Below are 21,991 nucleotides of genomic sequence, written 5' to 3'. Positions count from 1 at the left end.
CAGCTGTAAAACTTTACCTGACTCTGCTGAGGCTTGATTATTTTAATTATAAAATACTCCGTGGAAGCGCCTCCCATCAAGGACACTGCATGTCCTATAAGCCTCAGCCAACAGTCCCAAGACTGAAATCATTTCCCCACAATATCTTTCACAAGAATTTGATGCATGATTTTAATATGACAAAGTGAGAATACAGAATCAACAGTACATTTAAGAAATCACAACTGCTTTATTTCTTTTCTTTCAATAAGCTCTTTTTTTAACAAGGGAGAGTAATGACCAAATATCTGAAAGGATAAAGATCAGATAGGATAAATAGAATGCTGGATCAGCTGTAGAAAGCGCTGGTCCTCTGACAAAATGAAATATGCATCTTAAAAGTACAAAAAAAAAAGTCAGGGCAACATTTTGGTGCAGGTACAATGATGAGAAGCATCAAGATCTTTTGCAGTAAGGGATAAGAGGCAAAAACACTCCAAGCCCAATAAACCTATCAACAAGTGAAAGCAGTCCATTCTGAGAACACAGTGACCTTTTCAACGTTAACTCCTTTATAGTGCCACAATATCTAAAATGAAATGTGGGTTTAAGCCTCCCCTCGCTGACAAGGCTCGACTGTACAGTTAAGTATGCATATACATATATACCAGTGAAACATTGTCATAAAGATAAATCGCAACATTTTGTAGTGTCATGGAGCGTTATAGTAAGCAGTAACATTTAACCAGTTATGACATTGGCATTGTGAGTCTCAAAATGAATGTCCATTACAAAAAAAACAAAATAAATGATGAATCCAACAGCTTCACATTTTCAAACAGAACACTTTTAAAAGTCCTTCGTAGTCCACTGGAACTGCAGTGCGCACAAAAAAAGCTTAAGCAAAGATCGTATTTTATTTCAGCAAGCAACGCTAAACGCCCCTCATTTGTGATCATTAGCTTCTAACAGAAAAAATAAGTTTTTTGGACCCTGATTGTGATTATAGTTAGGCTGCATTTATTGCTAGTGCCACCTCAGAGACCAGATGCTGAATAATCAAATGGTGATGAGTCTGTTTCTTCACAATTCCCCACAGTACTGTCAAGTGGGATATGAACGGAATTAGAGAGCAAAGTCTTTCAGGAGCATTAAAAGAAACAAACAAAAAAAAAAGCAAACTGCCCCAGGTTGAGGGATGTAAAAATTATCACTTATATCACATCTTCATAAACAGACAGTTTGATTCATTACAACCCAAACAAAGCGATAAGAAAGCAAACATTTCAATCAGCTATTTCAGGGGGGTCCTTTACAGCAATTGAGAATGCAGCACCTCCCCACCCCACACACAAAACTTCACAATGAGGCCAAAATTGTTGCCAGCTTGGTTTATCAAAATCCATACAGTCGATGGCAGCATAATGAATGCTGAGTTCAGGTACAGTCTTTGTGAAATGTTGCTAGCTTCTAGGCAGGAGTCCTGCAAGTTTACACACATTCAGCACATCACATGCACACGCTGTATCAATGCCAGTGAAGTTCCCATGGAAGCAACATGATTTTGGTACAATGTCCACCTTTTTGTTTCAATTTACAGACAGAAGAGAGCAAGCAACAGAATGTAAAAGCAAAGAACAGAGTTTTAAGAAAAGAAATAAATTCTACCAGTCTAAGCAGTTTTGCCACAGTTCATGGGCTGGGTGTGGAACCCCAGAAGATGCTATTCTAGGCTGATGCACTTGACTTTTGCCATGTTGACATGCAATGATGTCCACAAATTGGAGTTAGGATATTTCCTGCATTAATAAAAGAAGTCCTTTACCAATAGGATTAATGGGTGATGACTTTAAACTTTATTTACCAGCAAAAATGCCAATGAAAAATGACAAACAAGTACCCCACTGCATTTCAAATTTGTTTAAAAAATTTTTTAACAGACTTTGCTTCTCATAATGAGATTTATCAAGTGTCTGCCTGGTCTTAAGGGTTATAGTCCATAAACAGGGAGTAAATAGTTTGGCAAAATGGTATGAAAAATGAACCCTCTGTCTGAGTTGGCCATTTTCCTTTTCCCCGCTTCGAGGAGAAACACAAAAGAAAACAGAAATATCTTTTATCTTTACCAATCTCCCCTTAAAAGTGACTAATAATAAATTAAAGAGGACCTTGAAGAGATCTGCTTAAAAGACTGTTTGTGTCTATGTATATATTTATAATATATTTATATATCTCTATACGTGGTGTGAAATAATAGTGTCCAGTTCTGACAGTTCAAGAGGGGTAATTCATCGTGATGTCTGCATGTCTGCCCCTTGCCTCGGTGCCTTGGGATAAGATGGGTCTCAGAAGGCTCAGACATTGGTCAAGGGGCGTTGTGTTGGCAGGCTGGGTGGTGATGAGGATTTTCAGGTCCATTGTTATGCCTTGCCCTCCTCTACTTTGACCGCCTGGGGTTTAATGGCTCCAGTGCGTGCTGGTTTGGCTTGCCCTGTAGAGGGTAGGGGCTCCTGGAGTTTGCTGGTCATGCCCCCAGATGGTGTCTTGCCCTCACCCACTGCCTTGCGCACTTCTCGTATGGTTTTATTCTGCACAAAAAGAAGGCAGGGTTACTAAGATCTACAGCAGTGCCTGGCGAGCTTTAAATTTATGCAGCAAACACTTGTTTGGATAGTCCAAGGCTGATGCTCAGCTATCTGGTTAAAACAGTAGACGTTTTTGACAATTTCCTTCTTTTGCAGCTTCTCACAATTGTACAGGTTACTTCATCCAAAAAAGTCAATGCTCTGGAAAAACACCTTGTTGGCAATTACCTATTGTTCACTGCATTGGATCACTTTTATTAACAGCAGTGTTATAAGGCAACAGAGATTCCTAGCTTTCCATAACACCATACTCAGCCAAACCATGCTGCTGATTACTAGTTAACTAGTTTACTAACACACAAGTCATTTAAATTAAATTATTAGCATTAGATTATCCAAAATTAAAACCCTTCATTCATCTGTAATTATATCTATAAATGCTAAAGTATTTACTGTAACAAGAAAGAAATGTTCAAATGAAAATTACATATTTGAGAAACATTTTCAGAGAACGTTAAAGATTACTCTATAGACAAACTGTTAATAATAATGCTATAAACAGTATAGAATTATACTATCTCAGATAAGTCTTTCGATACTAAAAATGTATTGTATCAACACATTTATGATATGGTTACTAGAACTGTACACTTTAAAAGTCAAAGACACACGCTAAAAAAAACATACAACAAGTAATTCAAATAGAGAAAAAGAAAATTGATTAAATTAAATTACCTATATTTACAGTGGGTGGCTCACCTTCATGCCATCCTCTGGCCCTTTGACAGGGGGCTCGGGGGCCGAGGGAGGGGTGGAGTGGGAAGGGTCACGGCCGGGATTAGGGTAAGGGGGGGAGCGGATGATGACAGGCTTGTTGACCTGCATGACTGGTCTCTGGATGGGGTTGGGGAAAGGGCCTGTGGTGGGGGGCCGCATGTGCATCACCATGCTGCCCTGAGCAGGTGGGACCTGTTGCTCATGGGAGAGGAGGAGGGAAAGGAAGTAGATGAGGGAGTGGGAAATAAATGAAAACACGAATAATTAGCATGCTAGTATTGAATTTCTTAAGGCATTTTCAGACTTGGTCCAAATACTTGAGTTCACTCACAGGTTTGTTGTTAGGAGTTTTTGCAGTTTTAGTTTTTAGAAGTGAACCCAGGACCATCATTTTGAGATGTGAGAGCAGCTTTTAATATACCAAACTCTCTAGCCTTAGGTGGTGGAATATCTCTGTCATTGGCCCAAGTTTAAAAATGCCCGATTACCCTTTAAAGTAAATAAATCTCAAAATAATCGAGTGAAAAATAAATACCTGTTGTGTAAAATGTGTTGGCAGGGGGCCTACAGGGCCCCCAGGACCAGAGGGCTTGCCACTGGGGCTGGCAGAACCAGGCCTGATGAAAAGGAGGAAAGAAAATAAAGTTAATAAAGCTGCACATGGTGTGTTAGTTATACATACAGTTCTACCCAATTACCTCCTAGTGATTGAACAAGTATTTTCCACGCACCTGTAGGATCCTCCAGATATGCCTGGGGAGTGATTGGGCTTATCAGAGAACTGGAAGCCTTTCATTTCCATTTGCGAGCCCTGATAATAGGGAACCAAGGAAGACACATTGTCAATACATATGAACCATTGTGGACCACTGTGTTATAGATTAAAAAAAATATGCAGTAACGTACAGATTTGTCTGTACTATTCTAACAGTTTTTTGTTGAGTAACATTAGAACCATAAGTCACACCTCTCGACTGCCAGTCATGACAGCAGGCTGGGAGCCAGGCGGCAGCATTCGACGCGGGGCTCCCACTGACAGGTTCTGTCCCTGCTGCAGCTGGATGGACTGTGGGAGGATGAGATGCTGCTGAGCTGAGCCATAGCGCAGCTGAGAGCCAGGTAGGGGCATGGTCACCTGGTGAAAAGAAAGATTTTTGTTTATATCTGAAAAAATCCCAAAATACACCAACAGGAACATAGTATCTTGAGCTGTTGTGAAACCCACTAACCTGGATGAGTTGAGAGTCCATTAACTGGGAGGACCCCATACCAGGCCCCTGGTTCATCTGGCTGTCATAGACTAGTTGCTGGCTGCCATTCATTGGCTGGTAGTGTGAGCCTGACTGTGGCTTGACCATGTCTGAGGGCTGCATGCCAGGGAAAGCCGAGTAGGGCCCCTTGAGAGGGGCTCCACCTGACAGCACCATGGGGCTGGGCTGTGACAGGTTGGGGTGCATGTAAACCTGGGACCTGAAACGAGGAAGACCAAGCGGTGCAGCAGAATGAACAAAAGAAAACATTAAACTCCACACAAGCTGAACAGATAATGACTAAAGTGAACCATTTTAACGAGACCAGTGTGAATTCCATCTAGTACCTGAAGGGGGGAATAGAGTTGAACATCTCTTGAGACTGAGAGACAGGTAGACCGCCTCGAAGCCCCAACTGAGCCTGAGCCTGAAGAGACGTGTGCAAAGAGATGGGAATCTGCTGAGCTGCGGCCGCCTGAATGGATGAAAAAATGTAACATAAGGACCATTTTGCTGATACACAAACAAGCTTGTCTGTTTATGTGTTTATATCTCTACCTGTTGGTATGTCTGCTGCTGGGTCATGGTGGGAGGCACGAGGCGTGGCTGGCTTGGAAAGACATGGCCATCCAGATACAATGGGGGAATATGATTTCCTAAAGAATGGACAGGAAACAACAGCTTTTAAGTTTAGTTCTCCTCAAAGATTAAACCCTCATCAAACGGAGAAAAAGAAATGTTTACCTTGCATGGACATGGAGGGTGCTACGGATGCCACAGGCATCGGAGGCATGGACACTCCTCCAAAAGAACTGTAGCTGACACCACTGGATGAGCCAACGCTGCAGGGAGGCTGAGCACCTGAAGCACCTCCGCCAGGAGAGCCCTGCTCAGGGAGGGACTGGGAGTTCTCCCACGCCTTGCGTGCTGATTCCATCTGGAGAAAACAAACATTTAAAGTTGATAAGCATGTTTTGATACCACAGTCAGTTTTTCCTTAATGTTCACACTATATTTTTCCACATACAGGAAAAGATTGCCTAAACAGACACTAATTAGCACATGTTTATACAGGATTGTAATTCAAATACCTTGAGAGTGAGGTCAGCACTGGGGAAGGAGATGGGATTGAGGTTAATGCCAGGCTGCAGGTGGTTGGAGCGCAGCATGGGGATACTCTGATTGAGAGCAGTCTGTTAAAATAAACAAAAGTTCAGGATCTATGAGTTGTAAGTCAATATCTCTTGTTTTTAAGCACAAAAAGACACTCTTCCATTACTAAAATGTCCTTGAAGCATCCTATTATTGATTTTGGTTGTAATTATCCTTCATGCCTTCCAATCACCTATAACTGTTTAATTTACAAGACACCACAAGTACAGATAAAAATCCCTCACATTGGTGGTAAGTGCGTCCTGAAGCTTGTTGACAGGATTTGACACTGGCACTGGGGTAGAGCCTGGTGGTAGGCTGAAATCAGAGTCTTTGGCACTGACACCAAACTCAATAGGAGGCACGGGCAGCACAGTGTCCACATGGAGGTCCACACCATTGACTGGTGTGATGGGGCCACCTTCCAGTCGATCAACACCCTCTGAGCCCTTGCGATGCTTCAGGGAGCGTTCATTTCCGATGGGCCCTGGCTTGTGCTGTTCTTTGCTTTGCTCTGGTCCAGCATCAGAATCCTGGCCAAGAAGAAGGAAAGGCGTTAATTTGTTCATGTTTCTTGAGTAATCTTATTCCATTGCAACCAATTTTTTATTTGTAAATGTCAAAAAAAAAAGAAAAAAAAAAAGGAAAATACTTTTAACTGAAGACATACAATGCAGACACAGAGCATTTGCAGTATATGTGGAGGTTTCAATGAGCAACTGCATTGTACTACCTCAGAGTTGGGCTCGCTCCCAGTGTAAGACACCTGTTTAGTCCATGAGTCTCCCCCTGAAGACTGGACTGAAAGAGCTGCAAAAGATAAATGTATGCCATTAGTGACGAATGCAATCAATTTGTCTCTTTTCTCAAAATTCCCATTCACAAAAATATAAAACTTTTACAAGAAATGCACATTTTAAATAATTCCTTCCTAAATTCCTACTTCATAACTCTTTTTTCTGTGTGTTTTAATGTCATTTTAACATCAAACTTAGAGTAAATGATAAGCCTACATAATTGCTTTGTCCCCAAAAATAACAAAATAAAGGTTAAGAAACTTGTTTCTCTGTTAAATATTGAATCAATCCTGTAGCAATAATATTACAAAAGTAAATTCTGATAATTAAGCTGAAATATTCTGCAGTAATTAAGCAAATATACTTAACAAACAACAAAAGGAGTGAGAACTACTACTTGAAAGAAAATTGGATCCATCTACTACCTGAGCTGTTGGTCTCCCAGATTTCAGTTCCCAGGTTGTTGGAAGAAAGTGCCTCCTCAGGTTGCTCAATGCTCATGCTTCCCTGCTTTTTGGCAAAGCGTGGTGGTATCTTGGATGTGATTGTCCTGTTCTTCACTGGCACCTAAAAAGTCAATGAGAAAAGGCTTAACAAACTACATACATTTTGTTCATTCTCAGCAGGAGGACTGAGCATATGTTGAACATATGTTTAACTTACAGTAGCTCCCTGATCCTTCCTCCTTCTCTCATCTTCCTGTGGGCGTCTTTGCTTTTTGGACAAGGCATCCTGGTATCCATCTGGATTTGAAACAGGTCCCCCTGCGTCCCCCTCGACTACAAAACAAGATTTTTTAGAAATTCAGAAATGTAGGAGCACCAATTGTCCAGGGATTTTTATTATTCCTATCAAGATGGAGAACATAAACTTTAATGAAAAAAACTGCACTCACTTGGGTAACTGCTGAGTTCATACTGGGACAGAGGTTCAGCTAAGTCTGTCTTGACAGGTCCTGGCTTCAGCTCCTTGTCTAATTTCTTCCCTGAGGGCTCACTGGGCTCCCTCTCCTCCGGCTGCTCTATGCTGTAGACTGGGCCGGACTCATCTGGGCTCCTGCCGAAAATAGAAAAGGGGGAGACAAAGGGATTTTAATTGGGTATTCTGAGCACTGCCAAAACATCAACATAAAAAAGTGACAAAATTAAACAAAACTTCTGAGAATCCTGTGGTCCAATTCATTTTGGGCAGTTGTCAATTTGGCAAAAAATATATTTTTCAGTTAGCCAATTAAGTCCAGCAAAGGACAAATAGCAGGTGGAATAAGAAGAAAAACAAACAGGATTACTTAAAATTCAGGCTCAGGGGCGATGCAGCGGAAAATCTACAGTGTTGTTCAATTTGCCAATCCTCCTGTTAGGTACAGGCGCCTTTCCCACATTCATCTCACCAATGAAACTGAGCTACATACTCATCTGAGACTGACTGCATGGTGAGAACTGCTCAGTACCTCAGACTTTCACTGCAGGGGAAACAGTAGCAAACCTACTACCTCCTTAAAGAATGGAGCAAAATGCAAGAGCATTGACAGAACAAACTATCTACAGGTGAGTGGCTCAGCTGTAGTCAACTAATACACAACTGTTGGTAGAGCAAGTGGAAATAGCATGTGGCACTTCCAAACTGAACCCAGGAGGCCACAGAAATTTTGCATGAACCTCTGCCTCTTGCAACAAAATGATCTCAAAAGCTACCTGTTGGAACAAGTAAAATCAGACATTCACAGTGTAATCCAGAATTCAACAATATCACAAGGGCCAGTAAAATAATTAATGCTGGTAAAATGAACGGTAGATATGTTACTGAATAATTACACTGTTTCTCTTTGCACTTACTTTCATACATTTGTAATAGAGAATTTTCTTCAAATTAAGGTGAGCCAAAAAACACAAACACTGGTGTTCATTCCTGTCATTGAGAGAGAGCAAGCCAGAGTACACTTAATTCAAAATAATATAGGAAGAAGACACACTATGCTGTTGGTTTCTAAGCAACTATAACAACCAGGCCTGAAACACGGCACTAGAGCATTAATGAATTCCCAAGCTCATCTTAAGGATGCTTCATTCTCAGGAGCAATGCATATGGGTATAGGATAGTATAACCTACAATAAACCTCAACTTAAAGTTTGTTTTATTATTCACCTCACCTCTTACAAGAAGTCCCTCCATTCTGCCAACTGTCGCTCCTGTTAGAGGAGGATGTGGGGGGATTATCAGGTGTACGTGTCATCTTGCTTGCTTCTAGCAGCGATGGCTCCCCTTTCCTGTTCTGCCGTTCTACCAATGGTCTCTGACTGGAGAAGCTTCTCTTGGAAAGTTCCCTTTTCTCGCCAGAGCCTGGTTCACTGTGGCCTGAGTCAGAGGGAATGTCACCATGTCCCTGTGTAGCCGCGCCTCCACTTCCACCTCGCTTCTCTCTCCAGTCACCAAAGTCACTGTTGTCTGATCCTGTCTCCCATTCCTCCACCTGACCATGCTGGCTAGAACGTCCACCAGAATAGTGGCCACTAGGCCAGCTGTCTTCCCCACTGCCTTTGGAGCGACCAGGCCATGGGTTCGCAAAGTCCCCATTTACGTACTCGTCACTTGTCCACTGGTTTGAACCAGGTTCGCGCTCTTGTCGTAGACGACGGAAGCGTGGAGGCTTGTCTTGACGGGGTGGACGCCGTCTCCTTAGCATCTGCCTGTCAGGGTTTTCGTTGTCAAAGTAGTACTCTCCTTCTCGGTCCTCTGTGCCATTTTCCATCAAAGAGCCAGTGAATTTAGGGTTGTACTTGAGAGTCTCACGTTCGACAGGAAGTCTACGGGAATAAATAGTTTCAGCTCCAGGACCATAACCATTTTCTTGTATGGAACCACCATTGCTGCCAAACTGTGGCCCACGGCCCCTCCATGTGGAAATATCCCTGGAGCCTCCAAAGCTTCGACTGTAACCTCCAGTGGTATTCAGTCTGGGAGGCAATGTGCGACCCCCAAAACCCCTGCTGGCCTTGGTCTTTTCTTTGAAATCTGTGGCTGTCTGGTCATCTGTATACACTTTGTTGGATCTCCAAGAATCTCTGTCTGCTTTACGGACCTCTCCAGACTCTGTGTAACCATCTCCATTTTCAGATCCCTTCTGGCGGCGCCTCTTGGGCAGTTCCTCATACTCAGAGGCTTCACTCAAGGTCTCGCTGACATTTCGTCTCCGGGGCTTGCCCCTCTGGAACTCCTCCACCTTGACAAGGTCCCTAGTTGGTGCTCGGCCTCTGCCTGTCCGCTGAGCGCCAATGCCACTGCTGTTATTATTGTTATAAGCTCCTCTGATATTGTCTCCACCTCTGCCACCACGGGTTCCACCTCTAGAGCTGAATTCCCTGAAGCCTCGACTGCGGCCTCTTCCTGTTCCCCTGACTGCACCAAAGGCCTGTTCTTCATCAATAAAGATCCAGTTATTGCGCCGTGGTGCCTGGGGCTCCCGGTTTTCTTGGCTATCTCTAAGTGACTGGCTCTTGCCACTGTCCCAGGTGCTCTCCTTGGGAGAGTCATCACTGTGGGTGCTCAAAGGCCTCTCTGTTTTGGTGGGAGCTGGTGACTGACGCTGCCTCTCTTCTGGTTGTTTCTCAACAACAGGTGAGGCTGCACGCCTGTTACTGGCAGGCTGGATATCTTTCTTCAAATCATAAACATTAGTGAGAACTTCTTTCTCCAGGCGGTAGGGGACGGGCTTCTCCTCAGGCTCAGGTTTAGGCTTCTCATTCTCCTTGTCTTCCACTTTGAGTGCCTTGAGAACTGGTTTCTTGATGGGCCCAGTTCTGCGAATCAAGGTACGCCCACTGGTCTCAGATGGCTGGCTGATACTACTACTACTACTGGAACTGGGTTCAGACCACTGGTTTTGAGTATTGTTAAGTCCTCCATCTTGTTTCTGGCCTCCATCTCTTTTCCAATTTTCCTTGGAGCCATCTATGGTCTCATCATGAGATTCAGGGCCATCTTTCAGATGTTTGTCTCTACAGTCTTGTTTTGAGTATTCATTATCAGCATGATTCTGGGGGTGGTTCTGAGCAGTAGTCAGCAAACCTTGGTCATGATGTGCTCTGTCTGGGCCTCGGCTCTGGTAAGCATGATGGGGGAGATCATCTTGAGGGTGGGTCAAGCACTCATTGGCCCTCTCTTCATAGGAGTCCTGTTGAGAGCAGGCCATATCACTTCTGTGGAAAAGGGGAGATACAAAAAAGATTAAGAATGGCAAACACAGACACAAGCCCACAAGCCTATGCCACTAAGCAAGTTTTCCTGCTTTGTGAAAGTTGACAGATTTTAATCAAAATATGAAAGACTGCCTGAAGAATTCCAAGGCTCAGATATTTTTGAACACACAAACTGACCTGTCATCTGCCTGGCCACTATCTGAGCTTTCATGCTGTCTCTGGTAAGGTGGAGTGAAACTGCGCAAGGGGTAGCCATCTGGGTTCCACATAGGGTATGGCTCAGTTGAAGGGGCTCTTCTCTCCTGGTGCAGGTTGGGATGGCAGCCCTCATCAGAACCAGGACTGTTCAAGTGTTCTTGATGCATCAAGGGTTTCATCATTCCTGCTGAAAACGATCATCATTAAAATTGGGAGTTTTTCCATGCAAACCATCTTATTTCAGATGTGAAGGTAAATGCTCTTTTTAAAAAAATAAGTTTTCACCTGAAGAGTGGACAGCACTAGGGTAGTAGTCCACAGGAGATCGTCCTTGGGTCATGCGGGGATCCATGAAGGGCGGCATCATCATCCAGCGAGGGTCAAACCCAAGGACATGCGGGGGATAGTAGCCTCGCTGTCCATGACTTGAGCCAGACGAGGCAGGGTGACCAGACTGCTGCCAATGCTGCATCTTGTATACTTGTTCCTGTAGAATACATACCTAAACTTAATACCACATCAATTAACATACACTATAGACTAAATATGAAAGATTAACATTGATCATCTTGGTTTCACTTCTCATGCAAGACCCTGGCATGCTCATCGCCACAGTAGCTGTTCTCAGTAAAGGAAAAAAATGACTAGTCTAGCAAAAGGCCCTTTTCACAGAAGACACTGCAGGAAAAGCACAAGTGTTTTTAATAACATTAAAGATGGAACCACTGCTAATGTTACACCTTTGTTAATTACAAACTGGGCCATGTCCTCTGTGAAACAAGACACTCTAAGCTCAACAACACCTATTAAGATGAAAAGAAAAGCAAAGTTATTCAATCCACCCTTTGTGCATGGCATTTTCCTGTTCATACACGAGAACCAAGGGATATTAGCTCCAAAAAACCCTAATAAGAATTAACAATGGATAATCCAATCAAAGTCAAATAGGTTAATTAAGTTGATGACTCCAACCTTAAAAAACAATCCCTGCTTCTGTGAACTCTTGAAAGCCCTCTTCTTACAAAGCAGCAACTAATACATTGACGCATTAGTCTGGGATTAGGACTTTATTGGTTAGAAGGGGCATCAGCTGGCGCTCACCTGCTGCTGCTGTTGCTGCTGCTGCTGCTGCTGCTGGTGGTGCTGTGGCTGCTTTTGAAAACGAGGTGGGATGGGTTTGGAGGGATGACGTGCATTGTAGTCTCCTGAGGGGGAGGAGGGCTCCTGTCCATCATCTTCGCTGCCGCGGTAGGTAGAAAAGCCATGTTCCTCACGGTAACTATGGCCAGGAGAGTTGTCTGCAGGATGTTCACTTCCATCTAGAACCATTTGATTGCAAAAATGACCAGAATTTTAATTTTAATTCTTCAATAGTGCTCATAATTTAAATAAAATATGAAGGCCTAAATATGCAAATGTTTTTGCAGTTCTCTTTTTTACCTTTTGTGCTGTATTGCCAGTTCTCAGGGTGGACTTTACTTTGTTCCCTGTTTGGGGACAGTGGGACTTCTTTGCCATCTCCCTCTTTCTGGCCCTCCTCTGTCCTTGACATCTGCCTTTCAGTCTTCCCAAACTTCTCGTCCAGCTTTTTGAGCTTTTCAGCACAGGCAGCCAGGCGTTCCTCACGCGCACGCCTCTCTTCCTCCTCCCGGCGCCTGCGGGCTCTCTCAACAGCCTCTGACAACTCGGGTGACACATACTTTGCCCTAGCAGGAGCCTGAGTCTGCGACTGACGGTGATCTTCCTGGTCAGCCAGTGGCTCACCTTGGTTTTTCTGCTGGGCCTGGAGATGGAACAGAGGCAGTTCATATATGTAATGGATTCTGTTTTTGAAAACACACAGGACTAAACCCTCAAAAATGCAAGGTTTTATTTTTTGTTTTAGAGGGTGTGTCTCTTTGACCAATTTGGCCAAAATGATCCTGTATATACTAAATCAAGTATATTTAAATATTATCAATAATGTGTCCTTAAAGAAAAGGCTTTAACAATTTTTTCTAATTTACCGTTTTTATCAGAGAAAACTATACCTGTGTCCATTTCTTCAAAACAAATCCAAAAGTTCAATCCATGTTTACCTTTCAGTAAAGTGTGTATAAGATGTTGCATTCCTCTAAATTATAGAAACATGGGATAATGGGAATGAATAACAAGAAACTAAGGTCCAACACCAGATTTATACTTGGAAAATATAAATATATTTAATAAATATAAATAACCATTACATAATGTGCACCTTAGATTGCTAGGCCTTAAGAATACCATAAATGACTCAATCTGCCAAGTCCACCCACCCTAACTGAGAACTTAAAAACCTTGAAAACTTGTTCAGGCAAAGAGTCTGACTGATTTTTCCCACATGAAAATGGCAGAAATCCTGACGCATAATCTGTTCTTCCATTGTGTCTATCACATCCTTTTCACTTGCCAAGCAAAGAGGCTTTGCAAGTAAAACATAGTCAGACACATATCACTATGGTTACTGCAAGGTCATCTCTCTCAAATCTCAATGACCATCTCTTGAAAGAGCACCGATATTCTTATGCTCTGTAGTGTTATTTTATTCTCCAGTCAAAGAGGGATAAAAGATGTGTTTTAAATGTAACATCATAATGAGTTAATTTTAGAAAAGTAATCTCAAAAGAGGAGATTGAAGATGGAAAACACAACATTGTGTGTGGTTACCTGGGTGTCCGTTGAGAGATATCTGCCGTTGGTCTTCCTGGGAGGCTCTTGATGATGATGTTGGTAGGAATAATTCTCTTCAGGGCCCTCCTGGGGGTAAGACGCCTCACCTGAACTTAGGGAGGACTGGCAGTCACGCAGGTTCTCTCTCTCCCTCTCCCATTCAGTCCTGAAACCAAGAACCCTTTAAGTAAGGACAATAATTAAACACTTTAACAAGGGTGTTTAGATTATTAATGAGCTATGAGGAAAGAGATCTCACCACATCTTGTTTTTATCATTGGGCAAGTGTTCTTCTTCATCATCACTGAACTTGAGTTTCTCGCTATAATCAACTTCCTCATGGAGTCCTGGAAGAACAACAAACCATCAGCAAGTGTGGTGTGGCATTGGATGTAGACCATTGGGAAAAGGCCCTGGTATCCCATCTATATGTCCTTACTTCTTACTAACAACACAGACTTGAATTTTATTGTACAATTAGGATTTATACAGAGTGGTATGATACAAGCAGTACATATATGAGCAGGCAAAGTCAGTTCCCTTCACTGGTCTTGAGAGTGCAAAGAGCAATGCATGTGATGCACTTGTAAAAGTTTTTAAAGAAAATTACAGGTTAAAGAAAGAAGAACATAGACTGCAAAACTAGTAGAGGCAACATCAATCTCGGCTGAGAAAGCAGAAATCTATGTCTGAATAAATCCATACACTCAAAAAAGAAAACACAGAAACATTTATCTGGCTGGATGAAATCCTTAAAATGCAAGTCACCTTGCCACGCTAACCAGAGCAAGTGATAATATTTTCATCTTGTAGCTTATTTTAGCTGACGAAGAAACTTAATGCAGCCAAAGTCACCATTTTATTTGGCCTAACTAAAAGAGAGGGCAGGAGGCAATTACATCTAGTCAAGTCTAGGAAATACTGACCAGCCCATCCATCCTCACAGTCATTGTCAAGCTCATCCAGATCCTTTAGGTCTTCTGGATTAATGATGGCTGGGCGTAGTGGTCTGTCACCAGGCCTGCGGATAGGCTGAGAGGAGAGTCGAGGTGGAGCGCGCACAAAGCGGTTCTCTCTTCTCACATCACCACTGCAATTAGAGATGGTAAAAAGACACATTAGCAATTGCCAATTATCAATTAGTCAAACTGTTCTCACATTGTGAATGTACTTACTTGACAAGTTCGGGTTTGGCATAGCTCTGTCTAAAAGTGGGTTTGCTGTCAAATCGGGCCGGGGCTGCTACGGTGGTAGGGACATGTTCTGTACCTGGGGCTTCACGTGTCTCTTTAGAGCACATCTGAAAACAGCAGGATGACAAGTGTTAAAGGCAGAAATACAAATTGCCAACAAAGGGACTTGAGCTGTTTCTGACTTCATCCAAAACTTGACTATGTACAACTAAAACGAGTACCTGGTCTTTGAAGCTTTTTTTGAACAAGCGCCTGAAAAAGTCATATGAGCCATGTTGTACTTACAAATGCGGGCAACATGTCATGGTAGACAGCAGTTGAAGTGTGGTGAAGCTGGTACTGCAAGGCAGTAGGGACGGTTGTTCTGCGGACAGGCTGGGCGGGTCGTAGGGAAGGCTCCTTGGGGTCAACAGTTGGTGACTGAGCCGTCACTACAGTTGAAGAGGTGGTGCCGGTGGCAGAGGAGGGGTGAGATGAGGCTGGAGGGGTGCCAGTCTCACCCAGGGCAGTGAGCTTACCCTCAGGATCTGCAGGCAGGCCGAGGGTCAGGGACGAGGGCTGAAGGTTCCTGCCACCACCTTCCCTCCAGCTCGTCACATCTTGAAGTGGGGAGGGAGATTTACTAACTAATACAACACTGTTTTTATCCTCATCTCCATGTTGAGTCAGTGAAAAGTATGTCAGCATGTCTGTGATGGAGTTGTACTTGCTTTAAAAATACACAAGTACATGATATCAAAAGACATGTAGCACTGGGTTATAGAAACTGAGTTTGTTTCTGTAACCCCTTTGTCTCTCTACCACTGGACTTTGTTTCTTTTTAGTTTATCAACGATGTGTTTCTTTTTTTTTTTAAAGATATGTTTTTGGGCTTTTGTGCCTTTATTGGACAGGATAGTGGAGAGAGACAGGAAATGAGGAGGCAGAGAGAGGGGGAATGACATGCAGTAAAGGCCGTCCGATGCGGGACTCGAATCGGGGCCAACTGCAGCGAGGACTGTAGCCTCTACACATGGGGCGCCTGCTTAGACCACTACGCCACATGACGCCCCACAACGATGTGTTTCAACAGTATCATTAGTGTCCAGACAGAATCACAAATCTCATTGCCAATTTAATAATTTGCTTTCCAGCAGACATTAGCTTATCTTGGAGACCGCCAGCCAATTCTTGAGAGTTGAGACTTACTCTGGGGGCGGAGGCTTGGTCCTGGCCCATACGACGGATCGAAGCCGCTTCTTTCCTTGCCAGCCCTGTCCTGTTCTCCAGCTGCCTTCAGCGTGGGAAATTCCTCGTGAGAGAAGGGCTGAAGTCGGTTTGAGGCCCTTGAACCTGATGTTGGCATTAAAAGAAGCAACACAAAGAAAGATGTTTGTCTCACTTACACAAACAGAAGACTGTTGTACTAACTGGGAAAGAAATATGGGGTCACAATGAAGAGAGCATATTCTTTACCATTAGCATGTCATTAAATTTTTTAATGCAACTCTCAACTTAAGATAATTCTGAGATCACTCACCATCTAGCTCTACTGCCTTTCCATTTAGCTGGGCCCATTGCTTTGGTCCACCTGTGTTTGTGCTCTGAAAATGAAGAAAACCGAGGTCAAATTCCAATAGTTGCATTAATAGTTTGGGGGGGCACAGTGTGTATTAAAGAGAGCTTCTTGAACAGCAAATAAGTGACATAAGTTTTATCACTATCTTTATGGTGGTAAAAAATCACCAAAAGAATGCCCAAAAGTTGAATATAACTATAGCTACACATACACACCTCCTGGTTGGCTACCGGTGAGGGCTTCTGAAGATTGGAGACAGATTTCTGTAAAGCCAGCTGCGGCTGCAACTCCGGCAGCTGTGGTATTGATGCAATAGAACTACAAACATGAAAGAAGAAAAAGAAAAACAGGTAGTCTTGGAAAATTGCAGATACTGACTAATTTGTAGAAATACTGGACCTCTGAGCAGGAGTAAATGCAACAACTATCTCTACCTATAAGCTATCGGCTGTAACAGCTGACTATTGCAAAGCCCAAAACTTTTCCTGATGCTACTGAGATAGGGTCTCTCGAGATGTGCTTCTGCATTGCACCCAGTGTAGTTAACTTGTGTACAAAATCTTTGTGTTTGAAAACCAAAAACTAGGCAGAATACTACTTTAGCACATAAAAATATCATAAAGTAATAAAAAAAACAACTTGTATCAAAGTTGATTTATCTGAACTTCGACATAATGATTACACGAGAGGGTAGTAGTTTGCTGTATTTAATACGTTCTCTTTCCCTTACCTCTTTTGATCGGTTTGTTCCTGCTTGTTCGCCCATCCTGTACCGTCTTTGGGCACAATAATCACGTTGGGATCGTTTCCTTTGTTTTCAGACTTCAAGCTCGGCAGGTGAGCAGGTGGGGGCATGCGCCGGGCTGTGGCCACTTTGCCAAGACTCTGCAAGCCATGTCGCGGAACTACTGGGAGAGAAAACACAAGTAAATAAATCAAGGGAACTGAGACTAAAAAAACTTTTGAAACAGGGTAACTGATATAAGGTAAGCAAAAGGAGAAAACAAAAACAAATCCACCGTACCTGTGTTTTTCTGAGTTTCTATTGATTTCCCCTTGTACTTGTCAAATAGGCTGAGTGAGGAATACTTGCTTTTCCCATCCTTGGACTTGGTTATTTGCCCCAAACGATCGGACATTGCGATGTAATGTCATCGAGTATGGAAATTTTTCTTTGCGCCTCTTCCCAGTGCCTTCTGATTCTACCAAGAGAAGAGAAGAGGAAATTTCCACCTTAAGTATAGATATCACAAAGTCACAATTTCAAAGTTTTAAGCATAAATAAAATAAATTAAAATGTAAGACCAAATGATTGACAATAGGGTGAGTCAAGACACTATACCAGTTATTTTATGTGGGCTTAACCATGTAGCCAACAAACACTGCTGATCAAATATTAACCCAACAGCTATCCATAAATGAACGTTAAATTCACACTATGCTCAGATATACAATTTATTTAAATACGGACCTTAAATTCCACCAAGATTCAATAAAGACCTGAAAACAGCTTTTTGTGAATTTATTTTTTAAAACTTCAAAAAATATCTGAGCAGCAATAGTGTTTTTCAGGTCTCAAATGTCATTTTCAAAGCTTTCAGCATCACAAACAAAATTTCATTTGTCTCCATAGCACTGAGATGGCAGCATTAAAGCATACAACTTTTTTGTGATTGTGGGTACCCGTCTGTTTAGCTACAGCTGATAAAATCTACCCATGAAACTAAAGCACAGCAGCTAAAATTAAGAGTCAAGTAAATGTTCACTATCTTGTCATGCAGTGTAGGCAGTTTGACACTTAAGAGTTCAACTTCCAAGCAATGGCATAACATAGTTAGCAGTGCCAGTTAGGCACGTGCAGCTGTGCAGAAGATTAGAGAGTGCTTTCTGAATGTCTTTTCAGGCCAAACAATTGAATCAGTATTTTACCCCAGTTTAAGTTTTTTTTCCTTCCACAAGCAAAGCATGGTCTGGAAAAAACAAAGCAAAGAAAGGCAAAGCAAAACTTCATGAAACCAGCTGCGAGTTTTAAATCAGACATGCTCTGTTTGTATAGTCATCATATGAAGAGGCTATCCAAACAGATTAAAACTGGGGTAAGTATGATTGGATAGTTTGTTCTGATTGATTCTCCATTTTGTTTTTAAATTAGAAAAAAAACTGACCAGTTATTTCCTTACACAGGTGTAGTATGCACCTGCATGTTAGTGGTCGGATGGGCGCCTCGTAGTTTTTGCAATGTGTCCATGTGCAACTTTTAACAAAAGATGTGAGCCAATGTGAGGTGACGCATTCATCCTTTGTCGGCACTAGTACTTCCGTATGTCATGGCCTTGGCCACAGTGACCATAAGCGTTTTCAGTCTAACCTCAGCAACATTACAGTTGTACAGAAAACCATTTGTGGTATGTTGGCTCTACGCACAGTGGCCCACAGCATGGCTTGAAGCAGGTATTCTAACCACATGGAAAAATACCTTTTGTGTTCAACAACATGTTGAGAAAAATCAATAATTATTTTGAAGCAGTTACTGTCATTTGTCTGTTTTGTTTTATTACACATCCTGACCTGAGGGCAAGAGACACATCCAACTTGTCCTCAGACAAGTAAGAGGCACAATTCTTTGTGTAGGATTAGTGGTATTTTGTTTTTTACAAAGTGCACTGAGCTACTGCAACCAGCTGTGATTAAAATCAGTGCTGTATACATGCTGTCCTCCATATGTCCATATGAAAAGTTCTTAAGTAAGACTGAGCAAGATATAAATGCTTAATGATCACTGTGGCAGATTATTTATTTTGAGCTAATTTCAAGATTCTACAAGTGGATTTTCCCTCCACCTTAAATGATTAATCATCTAACATTTTTAATACTTTATTCACACAAAAATTAAGTATGATGGACAAAGTTCTTGTTGGCAGGAAGTAAGCATCATGATGTTGCCATGCCAAGAATCCCTTCTCTTTCCTGGTTAAAACTCATTTCCATCTATTCTTCCCTTACTACTGAGATACTTTGTAGAAATTATGTGATGTTTGTAGAAATTAATTTGACCAGTGGCTCATATGAATTATTAGGAACCGTGTCCTTCAAGCACCAGGTTGAGCTTATGTAAGCTTAGTGCTTAATGAACAGGTCACATTTGACAAAACCATAAAGGGACATACTTGAATCACATGTAATTAGTAGTGCCAATGTTCCTTACCAGGCATACACACATTAAATTCAATGCTGCAAAATACAGCAAATACCACTGTAACTGTCAACAACATTACAGAAATCAAAACATACATACAAAACATGTGAATAAACAAAATTATGCAATTCACTGATGTTTATCTGCTGTCCACTTCAAAGTTATTCAAACCCAGCCATCTTTTTTTGTATTTTAACTTAGGAAAAGTTCCCTCTTTTTGTTTTTTACCATTATATAAACTTAAATCTGACAAAATAGTCAAGTGACATTTTTTAGCTAGAGCAATAACACAAGCTATTTTAACGTGTTATACATAAGCAATCAAATTATTTTTTATCTTTAGTAAAATATGTTTGACAAAGACAATCAAATCAGTTGGAGTGTTTTTTCGGGTTTACTATTGTGATGATTATATGACCAAACATGGTCTTAAAGGTGAACATATTAATGATGGCTACTTGCGCTCAGATTTCAAAAGTGATTGCTTAATCAAACTATCAAAACAATATATGCGAAAAGATGTAGAGGGTGACACAACGCATTAAAAAGTTGGCTAAATTATTCTCTTTCATGGTTTATATAACCTTAGCGAAGAGATAAACGTCCACAGCTGCTGTTTTGAATATTTTATACACAAACATATGCAAATAAATATCGTCGTTTGAGTCGAAAACCAGGCAATGAATAACGTATTGGAGGCCGCTCGGTTAAAGCCCCGCATAGGCGTTTTACCGGGATTTCTTAAGAAAAATATGTCTACCACGGTGGTTTAGGTAATCATTAAATCCAATCCTGCCATATGCTTCTATGTTAACTTAAGAAAAAAAAAATAGAATTTCAACAAAGACCACCAAAATACAAAATTAGTTGACGCTAGCTTAGCCATGGAAGCTAACGCAATGACAGCTAACGTTATCCATTTCTTGACTTTGTTTACATTTTTAACGTTATTTCCATCAGACAACAAAGAGAAAATAACATAAGTGCTAAAAGTGAATATATTACATGTATAAGATACATTTTCCGCATAATAATGTTTGACCTCTCTAACGTTAACATCAGTTATAAGTGCCGTTACCTTAGTGAAAGCTAGTGCTAAATCCAGCACATGAAACTGACACCAGCCAGTTCGCGGCTCGAAAACAAAATACAACCTATTTCACTGAGTATCTAAGATAAAACACATAAACGGTCGCGGTTTTTTATATCTGATTCTAAAGAGTGTAATCCAACATTATTTTAAATTGTAACATAACAGCACAAACGTCAAGAAGGACCCTTGGTGTAATTGGTGGCCACCACTAGTTAAAATATGCTAGCTGGTGGCTAAAGTAAAATGGCTATGTAAACATCAAGTGCTAGTGGCCAAGGTCCTGAAGAGCTGTACATCATTATCATTTCCATATTTTAGTCTGTGGAGATACAAGGAAAATTGCTGTTTCCCGTTTGTTTGTGCTATTGGGCAGATATAACAAAACATAGCCACTTGCTCTAACTTAGCATGAGCTAGCAATCGACAATCGCAGCTTGTACGAAACTAGCGAAACGCCAATTCCGTTAAACTTCCAGTCTACTGATCCAAAAACAACCCTGACAGGCCGCTGGTTTCCAGTGCATTTACGTTTGTGTTTGACATGTGAAAACACACTGTATTTTAGTGCAGATTTCAACCAAACACTGAAACCTAAGCTAACATTTTCAACCTAGCTTGGCTTTCAGAACGGTCTGAACACAGCGATGGGAATGTAGGACAAGGCGATTAAAAATGGCTGCTGCCCAGAACAAAGCAACAATAAAACTGGGCAGCGGAGTAGACAAGCAAAACTGGAGATGTAGCACAACCATCCACGTCCATAACTCACCGATTCAACGACTTAGGGTATTTTCTTATTAGCGACAGTGATATATTTCCACAAAATCTTGTCTACTCAAAGGATGGATGGCGATTGTAAAAGCCCAATCTTCATAGGTTGAACCGATAGCTGTGTTGTTGCTTGGGTCCTACCCGGCCTGAGAATGAACACGGCAGAGTGTAGGCTGGATCGGCTCGGCTGAATGCGTATGACGTCACCGAACGACGTTAGGAAGGAAACAGCGCCTCTGCTGCTTAATTTCAATACATAGATACATAGTGGGTGGATAGATAGATAGATAGATAGATAGATAGATAGATAGATAGATAGATAGATAGATAGATAGATAGATAGATAGATAGATAGATAGATAGATAGATAGATAGATAGATAGATAGATAGATAGATAGATAGATAGCCATTAGATTGAATAGATAGCATCTCAAAAATGCTGATTAGGTAGAGCTGGGAGTGTAGCCAACTTTTGTGTGATTATTTAGCATTATCTCTTGTTTAAAGAATAATTCAGAGATCATTTGTCTGTTGCAGCCACAAAGTAACTTTGATCA

General features: G+C 41.7%; 1 protein-coding gene across 6 annotated transcripts; it reads right to left on the bottom strand.

The window, feature by feature from the left end:
• Positions 1–205: 205 nt before the first annotated feature.
• Positions 206–21,590, bottom strand: prrc2b (proline-rich coiled-coil 2B). 6 transcript variants are annotated; one of them, XM_056403054.1, is made up of 31 exons: positions 21,432–21,590; positions 17,398–17,575; positions 17,104–17,281; positions 16,589–16,691; positions 16,335–16,398; positions 16,004–16,147; positions 15,101–15,414; positions 14,798–14,922; positions 14,549–14,712; positions 13,882–13,969; positions 13,620–13,803; positions 12,375–12,717; positions 12,036–12,253; positions 11,220–11,421; positions 10,914–11,121; positions 8,691–10,736; positions 7,436–7,596; positions 7,204–7,319; positions 6,966–7,107; positions 6,477–6,553; positions 5,989–6,276; positions 5,683–5,784; positions 5,336–5,528; positions 5,150–5,247; positions 4,939–5,066; positions 4,571–4,811; positions 4,309–4,476; positions 4,073–4,152; positions 3,877–3,958; positions 3,324–3,533; positions 206–2,567 (listed from the first exon to the last, which is right to left on the bottom strand). In XM_056403054.1, exons 2-31 carry the CDS (start codon positions 17,510–17,512, stop codon positions 2,400–2,402), a joined length of 6,750 nt encoding a protein of 2,249 aa, XP_056259029.1. In that variant the 5' UTR covers positions 17,513–17,575; positions 21,432–21,590; the 3' UTR covers positions 206–2,399. The 6 variants fall into 6 exon arrangements, with proteins under 6 accessions (XP_056259029.1, XP_056259030.1, XP_056259032.1 ...); XM_056403055.1 differs by having other exon boundaries at positions 10,914–11,118; XM_056403057.1 differs by having other exon boundaries at positions 13,620–13,788.
• Positions 21,591–21,991: the final 401 nt, after the last annotated feature.

This window comes from Seriola aureovittata, chromosome 18, assembly GCF_021018895.1.
Source record: "Seriola aureovittata isolate HTS-2021-v1 ecotype China chromosome 18, ASM2101889v1, whole genome shotgun sequence".
Lineage (NCBI taxonomy): Eukaryota > Metazoa > Chordata > Actinopteri > Carangiformes > Carangidae > Seriola > Seriola aureovittata.
The sequence above is the reverse complement of the archived record's forward strand: the minus strand, read 5'-3'. Positions and strand labels throughout refer to the sequence as shown.